Consider the following 13,547-nt stretch of genomic DNA (forward strand, 5'->3'; position numbering starts at 1 on the left):
GGTTGTACAAGGAGATATTTTATCTTTTGTTTACTATTTAGTCTTTGGAAATCTGGATTTCTTTCCACAGCTCTGTGCGATACCAGCTGCAAAAACTTAGGTTGTTGAATTTTCATTGTCTGCTGTGAAACATTATTATTTTACAACCTTGTTTCACAGCTTGGCTTGTATTTCCCTTTAAATTAAGGTCACCTTCATGAGGGGATGACTGACAAGTAAGGTTCCTTTTTGAAACCAATATACTGTATGTTGTTCATCATTTTTATTATGAAATTTAAGAAAGAAAAAAAAAAGTCGATTAATCGGATTTAATAAAAAAATAAATCAGAGATTATTTTTGCCATATTGTCCAGCCCCAGTAGACCATAGAGCTTCCTAAAGCATAATCACATTGTTTCTGGTTTATAATTAGCTCTTAAATAAAACAGCAAAATTCTTACCTCTATGCGCACATACAGTATCTATCATACCAAACATACCTGTAACCTTCTGTAAATCCTGGACTTGGATCTAATGATTAAAACTGAAATTCATAAAGCACATCTGTAGAAAAATGTAATACCCCCCCCCCCCCCCCCCCCCCCCCCAGGTTCTAATCATAAATAGTGACTTTCACTTTATAATAACCATATGCATGTTTTATTCCAAAGCATTTCTGAAAACTATCACCACTGACAGAAAAATATTTTTTCCCCTAATATTCTAGACAGAAATGTAGCATCAGAACCTTATCAATTGATCAGCGTGCTGCTTTATCACGTACACCGCCCGATTTAGTAACCCTGCTGTACTGTTTTACAACTTCCCGTAACCCAGTGAAAACATTTCAGTTGTATGTGGAAGGTGGGATGGACTTTTTCCTGAAACAAAGTAGGATATGGAAGCAGCTATGTCATCCGAGCGCTCCATATCTCAGATATGCTACTTAATAAGGAGCAGTTTCCGACAGCTTCCGTTATCAGAATTAGGTGTTGAGAATGCATAATGCCTGAGTTCAAATTCCTGACATACCTCAGTGTGTCAGGCTGGTGTATAAAAGAACAGATGGTTCCACTGAGGTCCCAAGCATTCAAACCACAGCAGAGTCAAAGGCCAACAAGCATCAGCCCATCCAGACACAGATATGAAGAGCAACAAGATTCAGAGAAACCTGTTTTTGTCCTCCATTCCTCTTTGTGGTCTTCTCCTCATCTTAAACCTGGAGCCATCCAGCACTTATCCCATCAACACGGGCTTGACAGACACCGATATGGACATCCTAAAAGTGAGTCTCTTAGAAACACTGCATCTATTTTCAAAATCCTCATATTTAAAAAAAATAATAACTACAGATTGATCAATTGTATAATATTACATTTTTTAATGTGATATTTATTGGATGTTTCAGGTTCTGCTGCAGAAACTTGAAGAGTCCGTTTCAGAGCAGACTGCAATGGATCAAGGAACCCCTGAGGAGAATGCAGGTGTTAACAGACTGAACATGGAGGAAACATCTAGCGAGCAGCAGCCTCAGATGGGCTTGGATGAGGCTGAAATCAGAGAACTTCTTTCGGCGAAGAACCTGAAGAACGTCCGGAATGACTCCTCCAAGAAAACTTCTGGCTGCTTTGGGCGACGGATGGACAGAATAGGCTCAATGAGCACCCTGGGCTGCAACACGATTGGCAGATATAGTAAGTTTCACAGCAGTAAACCTCAGGGTCATGGTGGTTTTAAAACGGCTGATGACATCTTTTGTGTCTACATTCTCATTGCTATGTTTCTGAAATCTCTACTTCTGTTTTCCTTTGCAGATCCAAAGTAAAGATGAAGTCTTACCGTCTAACTGATGCTACTCCAAAGTCTGTACCAAAGTCTGTGTTCAATTAAATGCTATTTATTAACTAATATTTACTGTTTATTGTTGTCGCCTGTTGACAATATATAAGGAATATTTATTAAAATAGATTTATTGTTCTTTATGTACTGTTGACTGTTTAATAAATGTTTACATCAGCATTTTACAGAATGATGTTCTTTTTGACAAACAGACCAACACAAAGACGTTACCTATAAATCCCTCTCATGCTATCTCTTATAGTAGAAGCAAGGATTGATTTGTAAAGAGCACATCTAATGAACCTGCCCCATTTTAGTGGGAAAAAAGTATTCAACTATTAGTTAAATAAACAGAGATCGATGGATTTCACTCAGTCGGCACTTTATTTTCATATCTTCGCAAAGGGAGAACAGTTGATCATACAGCTCTTTTGGCACAGTATTAAGCCCCGTTCTGCCTGGGCAGTGTGTGTTCCCCCTTACTTACAACAATGGTAAGCAGTGAGAGTCAAAACAAATTACTGACACTTTGGTTAAACAGTAATATGTTATGAAAAATCCTTGAGAAAGATGGCTTGTTTTGGGAAGAAGCTTTGTCTGGTCTACAAACACCCTCATGCAGGGGAATTGTGTGACCTTGCAGGTGAAACAGACTGAGGGAAATCTTTTATAATGAGTAAATAGCATAAATTATTACATATAAAATAAGAGAAATAAAAATTTTCCCACCACTCTTATTTAGCCTGGATGAGGCTTTTTTATTCCAACCATTTTCAGGACCATGGACAGCATGCAAAACTCACACGTCTGCATCTATTTGTCTGTTTGTCATGGTTTATAATTGCTTCATCACGCTTTGGAAAGTAGTCTTTCCCTTGTTGAAATAACCTTCAGTTAAACAAAAATGTTGAAGGTTAAGTAAAGAGTTTCATCTCTTGGAGACAGCAAGACTTCATGACACCCTCTGAATGCTTTGATCACATCTAACAGCTGTTTGGGAGCTACCTTCACAAATGGTGACATTCGAAGTGTGTTGAACTCTGCCCAGAGTTTAGCTAAAACTGTGGTCCTCGGTCAGATTTGATGCAAATTAAGCTTTTCTGCAAAACTCCAGGTGTGACTTGCGAAAAAATGGTTGAACGCAGCCATGCTCATTAAAGTAGCATACTCGTTCAGATTAAAGAGGTTAGTCTGATTGACAATATCTTTTTTTTTTTAAACATCTTTATAGGAGATATTAAGCTTACTTTTCTGTAAACCCTTATGTTATACAAATATTACAAATATCCTCATTTTAAATGTGACAATCAGAAAATAATCAGACTACAGAAATAAAGGTTTGAAAACATCAGCCTGTATGTAATTAATATATATTTATATATATTTTTTTTTTATTGGTGAAATAAGTGGGTAAAATAAATTAAGTTTTCAACAATATGTATATCTATCTGGTGGTAGAAGATATGAGTGGCTGTGGGCTTAGTTTAATGAAACTATGCATTGGCATAGGTTCATATTCAGATCCAACTTATTAATGTTCAAGTTAATTTTCCAAATGTCCAAATTATACTAAAAAACAATCAGTTACAGTTGATTATTTCCATGGTTGTGGTAAAAAGGAACAACTTATATTTACCTAAAGGAAGACTTCAGTGTAACAGAACCACTATTGGTGTGAGATACTGTACGCTACAACCAGCTACAGTTTAAAAGGACAAGGAGAATAGCAGGAAAGAAGCAAGTATTGCTTTTAAAGTACTGCAATCTATAGTTTGTAAAAGACAAAATAGATAGATAAATAAATAAATAAATAAATAAAAACAAAACAGAGAGACCAAAGGCAGCAATGGCAGCAATAAATCTGTCCGTGATTGCGTCCAAAAATGACCCAATTAAACCCAGAAGAACTAAAACAGAACAATTTTCTATGGGAGTAAAAAAAGAGCAGAATCTACTGAGTTAATGGAAGCAATAGCTCAGCTGGAAGATGAAAAAAACGTGTGAACTCTGAAATGAGAGAAAAGGCAAGGATGTAAATATGCTGAGTTCATTGTTAATTATACATAGTCATGCTATTAATACACTTTTTACTATCATCCAACAAGGTGTGTCAGAGCAACTCATCAAGCAGAACCATCAAGAGAAAGGTTTAATTATGGATTTTTTTAATTGATACAGTAAATGCATGCTATGCATCCCAGAGACAGCCAGTTTAACCTAATAAGGTGTTTAGATGCTCAGAAAAGTGTTAGATATTTTCACTCTGAGTGCTGCATTTAAAATAAGCCTCAGCCTCAGCTCAGGATACCAAACTTGACTCCTGAAGTCATCCTAGTGCCGTTTGGTAATCATTGAGATACGCAGACACACACACACACACATGCTGTATACAAACACACAAACACCTCTCAACACGCAGACACCACTGAAGTAGACATCTGACTTGCTACTTTATCATGCAGAGGTGCCAGAATGCTCTTGACTTGATCCATGAAATGATGAGCCAATGTTAACTGTCTGCTGTCCCTGGATGTGTGTGTGTGTGTGTGTGTGTGTTAGTATGTGTGTTGCCATGTATATAACATGGCACAGTGTGGGCTACAAGATCAGTATCTGCATCGGGAAAGAATGAAGACCGTGGTGTTTTTTACCGTGTTGGCCTTGTTCTGGCAGCAGTGTCCAGTCAGCAGCCATGTACTGGGAAGGTCCTCTTTGACCAGTAATTTAGACCAGATTAAGGTAAGAAGACCATTTCAGAACTTCGTTGGAAAAGTTCACTGTTTGATGCGTTAAAACTTTGATATTGGGAGTTTGGATTCTTAAATGTTTCCTCAGAGGGGTTTTGTAGGAAAATGATATATTTGCTATCAAATGTCTTGTTTTCCTTTAGGTCCTCCTTTTGGTTCATATATCAAAGGGATTTTCAGGTGGCTCTGCGTTTAAAAGGTTAAAATATTCTCATAATAGTTTTTGAAATGTTTTAACAACAGGACCTTTGGTAGTGCAGATATTCAGAGTGAAACAAATTGTAGAATTCAGGCTTCTTACTGTTGGTTTACAGGCGGATCCAGGGGTAATACATGTTTCATACGAAATAAAAAAAAGTTATTGTGCAAATTTGACAACGGGGAATTCATTCTGAAAGCATGTTGGTCAAAAACAGAGTAAATAAATGGGTAGCAGATGAACGTAAAACAATAACAGCAGTCAAAGCAAAAAAGAAAATCAGTTATTGAAAATACGGAACTCAGGTGGCAAGAAATGAGAAACTTAGTAACAACCTCTACTCAGTATTAGTCTAAAAAGATTTCAATAAATAGGTGGGTTGGAAACAGAGTGACTTAGGTTTATGATCGTACACTGTGATAGCATGGGATAAGTAGAAATAATATGACAGAAAAATAATACATATTTTGTAAACAAGCCAATAAAACAAAAAAAGATAAAAATAATAGTGATTAATGAGTTTCTATTCTATTTTTAGTCTATTCCTGATGCTTTAATTCTTACTGAATGTCTTCTGTCCATAGTGTGCAAATCCATTCAAACTTGTCAATCCTTAAGCTCCTACTGTAAAGCTGCGGGTCTGATTTATCCTTTAAAACATATATAAACAATCCTGAATAGCCTCTAAGTCAGAAATTAAGCCGCAAGTTTGGAAAACAAATCATTTAGGTTACAGCAGAACATGTTGTTCATGAATACATTGACATTGGACTTTACTTAGTGTTTCGATGGCACACAGGTGCAAAGAAAAAAAAATATATATATATATATGTTGATATGGTGACTTTGATGCAGCCTCATAATACTTTAAAAAGTTTTCTGTTCATTGAACCTTTATCTTACCTCTGCAGTCTCTGCTGGAGCGCTTTGAGGAGACTCTGGTTGAAGAAGCTCAGAAGGAGGAGATGGATGGTGATTATCAAGAGACGATCCCAGAGCCTGAACGGGCCCAGACCAGTCGGGGCTGGAGTCTGGACTTGGAGGGGGATCGTGAGAATCAGATATCAGAAGGAGCCCAACCTTCAGCCGTGGGTCAAAGCAGGACTGTGAGCCAGAGGAACAGACTGAAAGACCTACTGTTGGCCCTCGGGAAGCGGAGCTCCAGTTGTTTTGGAGGCAGAATGGATCGAATAGGAAACTTTAGTGGCCTGGGATGTAATGGTGCAAGAGGTATTAAAGAATATACCAACATTTAACTAAAGATTAAACATTTATTCTCTTTTTTTGACTTGACCTCAACTGCTAATTGCTCTTAGAAATAAAAAAAATCCAAAGAGCAATAATTTCTAACTTTGTTTTCTGTGTGTCTGTACTTTTTTCCAACCAGGGTAGCTTGATGGAATCTTGGCCCAAACGTTGGATTTTCTCTGAGTCTGAAGATCCACCTGATGAACATCCATTAATCTGTGATTCTGTTCTGGTGAAAACTATTTTTGTGTATGTAAATATGTGTGTCTCACCATTTGAAGTGTTAAGTATCTGTCAGCCATGTCCACAAATGTGTCTTTTATATGAGTCGAAAGAAAGGAATATAAAGATAAATACAAACACAGTCTGTATCTTTATTTGTTTTCTAACACAAACATATACAATGAAATACTAAAGAAAAGTAAACGTCTTTTTACATGAGGTATTCCGTTAATCCTGTATTTCTACTTTACAGCTCAATAAAAAACGTTACAGGAGTGAATTCATAGCTTTATGTCCTTATTGGGTCTTATGGTTGGTCATTATTATTTGTGCCAAAGTAAAAACAGTTTATATGAAACCAGAAAATAATGTTTCAATGTTATAGGAAACATTAAGAGGTTGTGTTCAATAGTTAAACAATAAATAATATGCAAGCTATTTTGAATAAAAATATTTTTAAGCATAAATGTTCGACAAGCATTTGCCCATCAAATAAGGAACTTTTATTAACGCTTTTATGAAACGAGATGCATCTCAAACGAAGAAGGTATGATAAAGGTTTTCCAGGTGTAGCTTTTCCATTTGCTGCACTAATGGATGCTTTTTTATTCCTTCTAATGTTAAATCAAAGAAGAATAAGAAAGCAGAAGAAAACAGTTATTAAGATTTACTGTGATTTTTCTAACACATCAATTCCGATCATGATTTTTGGTTCAGTTCTGCTCACCAGTGTTAAATATATAGATTACAACCAGATCAAAACATGCAGCGTCACCATCTAAAATCTTAAATACTGAAGTTCTGTTTCAAAAACGGACAAAAAAGACTTGAAATGAATTTTGTTTAAAGGAGAACAAGGAAAACCTCCATTAGTTTGGTAAGACATTTGACTTGAAGTAACCAAGTTGACATTTTTTATATAATTTACATATAATCTAAGATCTCTATGTTCAATATTAACTTTCTTTCTTTTTGCTATTTTTCCCAGTAGTGAGGTATATATGGTGATATAAGAAGGGGATCAATTGAAAAGTAAAACTCTAATTTGCAAGATCCAGAGAGGGTAATTTGAGGACAGGAGCACACTGAAACAAACACAACACACAAGATTAAAGGTCTCTTTCATGATAAGCGACTGATGCCAACAAAACAGAAATACAAACACATTAATACTGCTAACCAAAGGATTTCACAATTCATACCTGTAAAATAACAAAAACTATCAAGAGGAAATAGTTCTCTTTCATTGTTAAAACATCAAAATCTGAGAAATTTTCTTTGAGTCTGAGTCAAAGTGCAAAGTTGTGAATAGAATCAACTTGATATTTTATTTAAATTCTTTTCTCCCTTAGTTTCACTAAAAATAAATTAGATAAATTTTTTTCTGGGATATACATGAGTAACTTCTGTGAGGGTAAGGTTTTAGGTGGTTTAGATGATTCTTTTCCCTGAAGCAAATAAATTATTTGAAATATAAGTGAATTTTAAGCTTAAAAGTTTGTCATGTGCAAAAAAAGAAAAACACATTTCTCTGTACAATCAAATTCTTACTTGTTGTCCACACTAAAAACAGCATTAACAAATAATATAAGATAAAGAAATAGAAACTTTGTAGCTATGAAGCCTAAAAATGTCAATTGTGCTTCTCAGGGGTAGATATTTAAAGCAGAGGACTCTTATCTTTGAGAGCTGGTGTCCTGCAGCTTTTAGATATGTCTGTGCTTCAACACACCTGACTCTAATATGAGCTCATTAAAGGAGCATGACTGCTGCTAATTAAGCTATTTGATTCAGGTGTTCAGGGCAAGGGATACTCCTGAAAGCAGCAGGACACCGGCCCTTAAGTTTGAGAAGACTGTCCTCAGCATTAGTCAGTACCCTGGAAGCTGTCCATTTTATCATTTTACAATCAAAGATCACACTGTCAGTATTTGTATGTTTACTTTTACATGCAAATTATCTTTGATTAAGACAAATTCTTGACCGCTTGGGTAGAAATATTTTGATTAGCCCAAACTTAAAACAATAACAACATAAACCTGTATGCATGATCATCGTCTTCATTTACCTGAGACAGGGGCAGCCATCTTAGCAAAGGTTCCCACTTTCTTTTCCAAAGACACCTCCAACTTAAAGCTACAGTGTGTAATAATTACAGGCATATAAAGTCAGAAATTTAATATATTATACATAACTATGTTATTTATCATCACCTATGAGCTCAGCCTTTTAACCATAATATTTGCGTTGCCTTAGAATTCGTTATTTATAATTACATAGGAGCGGGTCTCGCAGCCATGGAGGCTGACATCTTTGCGCTACGGCAAGCGCAGAGGCAACAAACTAGCGATTGCGAGATCTCCCATGACGCTCGAAAATAACTACGGCAAGTTGAGAGAGATGAACTGAGACGGTACTGAACAGTAGATGCCAGTATTATGCCTGAGAAGCGTTTAGTCTGCCTGAAACCAAAGAAGAAGAAGAAGCAGGTATACTGCGCCTCAGTAACAAGAAAGGTGAACAAGGCGGCAGGCGTGAGTGACTTTGCAAACTGTTTGGCACTGTGTGGCCAAACATCAGACGAATGGAGGATCATGCCTACTCTGTATCACAACGAAAAGCGGCGGACACCGAACCCCCGTCATCTAAGAAGCGGAAACACGACGAGAATAAACGCAAGCGTGACAAGAAACGGCAAAAAACACGGATCAACATTGGCACGGCATTTACACGATGGAAGTCACTGATGGAGGAAAAAGGTTTTCAAAGTGACGCTGCCAGTTTTCTCTTGGACAGGTAATTAATCCTACACACACAATTGTCTAATATCACTGCAGTTTTTGGAGTACAGGATGCTCAGACCTGTCTAAAACAATAACATGCTGCGTGATGATGCTGTTACTCTCCAGTATACTTATTCAGCAACGTCCCTGACGTTTCATAGGTAATGATTCAGTAATTTTCTGTAAAATAATTTTCTGGATATATACCTCGGTTACTTCTCTCCGGCTCCTTTGGAGATCTTCAAGCCTTTCCTCCTCTGCTCTCACCCCGCTGGCACCCCTCTCTCGCCTGGCCCCAGCTGCACGGCCTCCCTGCCTTCGCCCTCGTCCTCTCCCTCTTCCTCGCCTTGTAACCCCCGTGCCACCAAAATGACTTGGACTCTGTAAACGGGGAATATATATTCTTCCAGCGAACACAATCTCGCTGTTAAACTAATGACTACAATTACTTCGTCTGTTTATATCACCATGCAAAGCAGCTCACCAAAACGTCACGACGTAGAAAAAATAACGGGTATATTTATTATCTTAAGTCTACATGAAATCTATACCCTACACAGACTAATGAAATACTATCTGTAAAATTATCTATGTAAACAAACCTCCTCACTTGAGAAGGTAGGTGATGTGGACGTCGTGGAAGAAATTTTGTCCCGTAACGCTCGCCGTACTGTTGGGGGGGAGAAGCGGTGGGGGGGAGATGTTCATGTTGCTGCGGTCTGCAGTCTGACCGCTAGATGTCGCTGAAAATTACACACTGTAGCTTTAAAAAACTCTTAAATATATTCCTCAAAGTTTAGGGGTGGGGTTTTCATAGTTAAAGTGGGAAAACCAGAACTTGTTTTCATTCTTTTTTCTTTTTTTTTTAACAGTGTACTCTCTGGCAATGTGGCAATAAGAATAATTGTCTTAATGCCAAAAAGAGCCCAACAGATTTTCCTTTCACTTGTTTAATCCATAGAAATTGCTTTATTATAATTATGCAGGGCGTTTTTCCAGTTTATATGGACACTGCAATGTAAAAAAGCAGAAAAACAGAAGAAGAAAAGGAAAAAAAGAAAGGAAAAAAGAGAAAAGATGAAAGAAAGAAGAGATAGAAAGGAGATAATGAAAAAACATTTTCAGTCTGCTTCATCACCTGTAAGATGAAAAAAGAACAGCACAACCGAAAGACATGGTACGAGACATACAATAAATCAACACCTTGAAACTATCGCTAAAGTAATGCTAAAGTAAACTTGTTTTCATTCTAACCTTAACCTAAGAGAGAAAGAATAGAAAAAAACAATCAGTTTTGGAACCACCTTAAACCATGTATTTAAAAAAAAAGGGGACAATGCATATCCATAAAAATTTGACGTAAATAGACGTAAACATGCCAGATTATAGCAGTAGGTTAATTTTAATCTGCAGACTTGACAGGTTGATGTAACGGACAAATAATATATTTACAACACACACTAAACAGACAGATGTAGACACATTCAGGCTCAGACTGGAAAGGTTTTTCAGCTCTGGCATTTTTCCATCTACACCGGCCCACCTATGGAACCCCACAAAAAAAAAATAAATAAATAGCACAGTCAAACGCTTGCTTCTCAAATGTGAAGCACAATATGAACACACATTGTGGATTAACCAATCTATCTTCAAGCATCACACAACAAGCACATGGACATGGACACGACAGTGACTGCTGCTGTGTAACGTCCACACTTGCATCCTAAACTGCCAGATTGGGAAACATCTCAACCTGGCAACAATGCACGTAAGACGGGAAACTGTTGGGATCCAGAGGCTTGCCCTCCAGAGGGCGCAGAGGATCCCCTCCTGTTGTTTTTCTGTTGGGACTTGGGTTTCTATTGGGATCTGGAGATCTGCCACCTGTCTCCAGCAGAGAGCGCTGTGGGTCTCCTGGGCTGGAGCCCTCAGCACACCTGAGGATCGTCAGCTCATCAGGAGACCTCCTACATAAGCAGCAGTCAGACCTTCCTTCAACGCCGCAGTGTTGACCAAGTTTGGTTAGCGAACCTGAGCCTCTGTTAATCTTAAGAGAATCTTAGTTGGCTCTAGAGAGAAACTAGATTCTAACCTGCCTCTGTCTTCTTTGCTCACAGAAAACCCGACTGAAGTCTGAAGCTCTGGATGAGCTTTACCTGGAAACCTGCCTGCCTGCCCAAGGAAGTCAAACCCGAAGACATCAGTCTGGATTCCTCCAACAGCTCTCAAGGAAGAGGTAGGAAACCAAGTCAAGGTCTGAAACTCACGAGTCAGAAGCTAGACGCTGCTGCCGCTGAGCTCCCTGCTGAATCTACAGTCTCTGGACCCAACCGGTTCCCCCTCTCTCAAAGGATCTGCCAGAACCTCATCTAGGTACATTCTGAATTAACACACTCGACAAGCCATCTAGCTGCCTGGCTAATCAAACTATCCATCTCTGCAGATATCAGTGATTCCAGTCCCGGACCTGTACCAGAACCAGTTCATAATTACTCTGTGTGTTTTTTAATAAACTCTGTTAAACTTTTACTCAGCTTCCTGTGGTGTTCTGCATGTGGGTTACAGTAAGTCTCTTAAACCTATCATGACAGAAACGTTAGCCTTAAGATGCAAAACCCCATCATGCACCACAACATGTTTTTGCAAAATATTCTAATATTCCCTAATAAATTCGCCAAATATAAGAGGAACATCGTAGTTTGGTTTAAAGAAAACATTTTAGTTTTATTATTTTGTTTCTTAGCACCAGAACCATTCCAGCTGAACTGGCATGACATGCGTTACTTTGGACAAGCATGTGCCTTTATCTTGGAACTTTTTCGGATCTCCGAGGCGATGCAGTTCCTCCTTCCATTTTAGACAGTATATTAAAGATGGAGCAGCCAGGTGGGAGATAAAAAAAGACATAGAGGTAGATGTGGCAACTCCTAAGGGGAGCTGTCAAAAGGGAAGAAGAAATAAATCATATTATGGATATTTCCATGGTATAATGCTGTTCAACAGGAACATTTCAAAAATTTTAACTACTCAAGGTTATGCAAAGCTCCATTATTAATATAATGACTTGGAGTCAACCTTGTTTCTCTTTGGCTTCAAGGATATTTCTGAAGACTCAAATTAATCTTTACTTACTTTAGTTACTTAGATCTTGTTTGCTACCACAGCCCCACTCATACAGTAACTGAATGAATTGCTCATTCTTCACTGTCTGTTGCGAGAAGAAAAAGACAAGAACAGAATATCCCACATAAAGTAGAATTTTATTGCAGTTTTTCTGGTCCTTTGAGATTAATTATTCACAAAGCACCAGCAGAGGTCTCCTCCCACCTCTACCTCCATCCTTAAAAACAAACATCATTCTCTTGTTCCTGTTGCTGTATGAGAGGTATGATTTATGCTTGAAAGCTCCACCAAACATGATCCTTGCTATCTTCTTTAGCTGCACTTCTCTTTAGTGGATCCAAACTCTTCCGAATAAAAATCTTGCTCATAAAATACTTAAATTTCAACATAAGATCCTAACAGCAATAAAATAAATATTGTTTTCATGTTAATACTCATCTAACTTCAGGCTTACTGGGCTAACCCCTTCTCCCTTCTCCTCCTGGCAGTATTACCTAGTGTGGATCAGACCAAGTTTCTGTGAAATAAAAATAGACTGCTGACACGGAGGAGGTGATTCATGCAGGAAATCAGCCTTTAATTCGGACCTGTTAGCTTTTGTCACCTAACTGCATCTGACAGACTCTGAAGAAGGAACGCCACCTTGGGTTTGTGAGAAGAGGACTGGGGAGACTGGTCTGTCCACTTAAATTACAGAGATCATGTTGATCAATTAGAGCACAATAATAAACAAGGGGAATATCTAAACTGATGATAGCAGCACAGCAGACAGCTACTGAGGTAAATTTGCCTGAACTGACTCAGGTTCATTTCGTCATCTCAGTTCCTCTGAAGGCGGCTAGAACCTGCCCACACATGCAAGTGTTAAAACGTGATCCAGCAGACACAGAGAGGTGCAAACCTTCCCTCTACTGAGACCAGGACTCCCTTATCCATGACAAATACATTACCCAGAGAGTCTAATGTGGAAAACCTGCAGGAGGAATTAATAATACGACCAAGTCGTTCTCCTGCATGAACATACATCCGATCATTCTGTCCGTCTGGGTGACTTTCCACCATAAATAAAGTCCTGAAACTCTCTACTCAACAGCACAGCATTACTGTGTGAACTGAATGTGACTGTAAATTATGCTGAAACACTGAGTAATGATTGGGAGTTGTGATCAAAACTGAAATTACAAATTTGGAGCATAATAGAACCTCTTTAATCCCAGACACTGATTTTCTGTACCAGATCACTGGGTTCAGGGTTAGAAGCCTCCCCAACATCCAGGGGGCAGTGATGGCTTCCCTTAGCTGATATCCTATTCCACACTGTTTTCACTGTTGAGTTAAATTTTAAAATCACAAGACAGCAAGCTGATCTACAATTTATCAGATAGCACCCTCTAGTGGTAAATTAAA

The 13,547-nt window shown here is 38.1% G+C and overlaps 2 protein-coding genes across 2 annotated transcripts; both read left to right on the forward strand.

The window, feature by feature from the left end:
- The first annotated feature begins 1,069 nt into the window (after positions 1-1,069).
- On the forward strand, positions 1,070-1,999 carry nppb (natriuretic peptide B). The gene is made up of 3 exons (XM_038309393.1): positions 1,070-1,264; positions 1,388-1,673; positions 1,794-1,999. The coding sequence occupies exons 1-3, from the start codon at positions 1,124-1,126 to the stop codon at positions 1,802-1,804; spliced, it is 438 nt and encodes a 145-aa protein (XP_038165321.1). The 5' UTR covers positions 1,070-1,123; the 3' UTR covers positions 1,805-1,999.
- A 2,400-nt stretch (positions 2,000-4,399) lies between these two features.
- On the forward strand, positions 4,400-6,518 carry nppa (natriuretic peptide A). The gene is made up of 3 exons (XM_038309373.1): positions 4,400-4,557; positions 5,676-5,994; positions 6,152-6,518. The coding sequence occupies exons 1-3, from the start codon at positions 4,402-4,404 to the stop codon at positions 6,154-6,156; spliced, it is 480 nt and encodes a 159-aa protein (XP_038165301.1). The 5' UTR covers positions 4,400-4,401; the 3' UTR covers positions 6,157-6,518.
- Positions 6,519-13,547: the final 7,029 nt, after the last annotated feature.

The sequence above is a fragment of the Cyprinodon tularosa genome, unplaced genomic scaffold (assembly GCF_016077235.1).
Source record: "Cyprinodon tularosa strain WSP-4 unplaced genomic scaffold, ASM1607723v1 ctg66, whole genome shotgun sequence".
Taxonomy (NCBI): domain Eukaryota; kingdom Metazoa; phylum Chordata; class Actinopteri; order Cyprinodontiformes; family Cyprinodontidae; genus Cyprinodon; species Cyprinodon tularosa.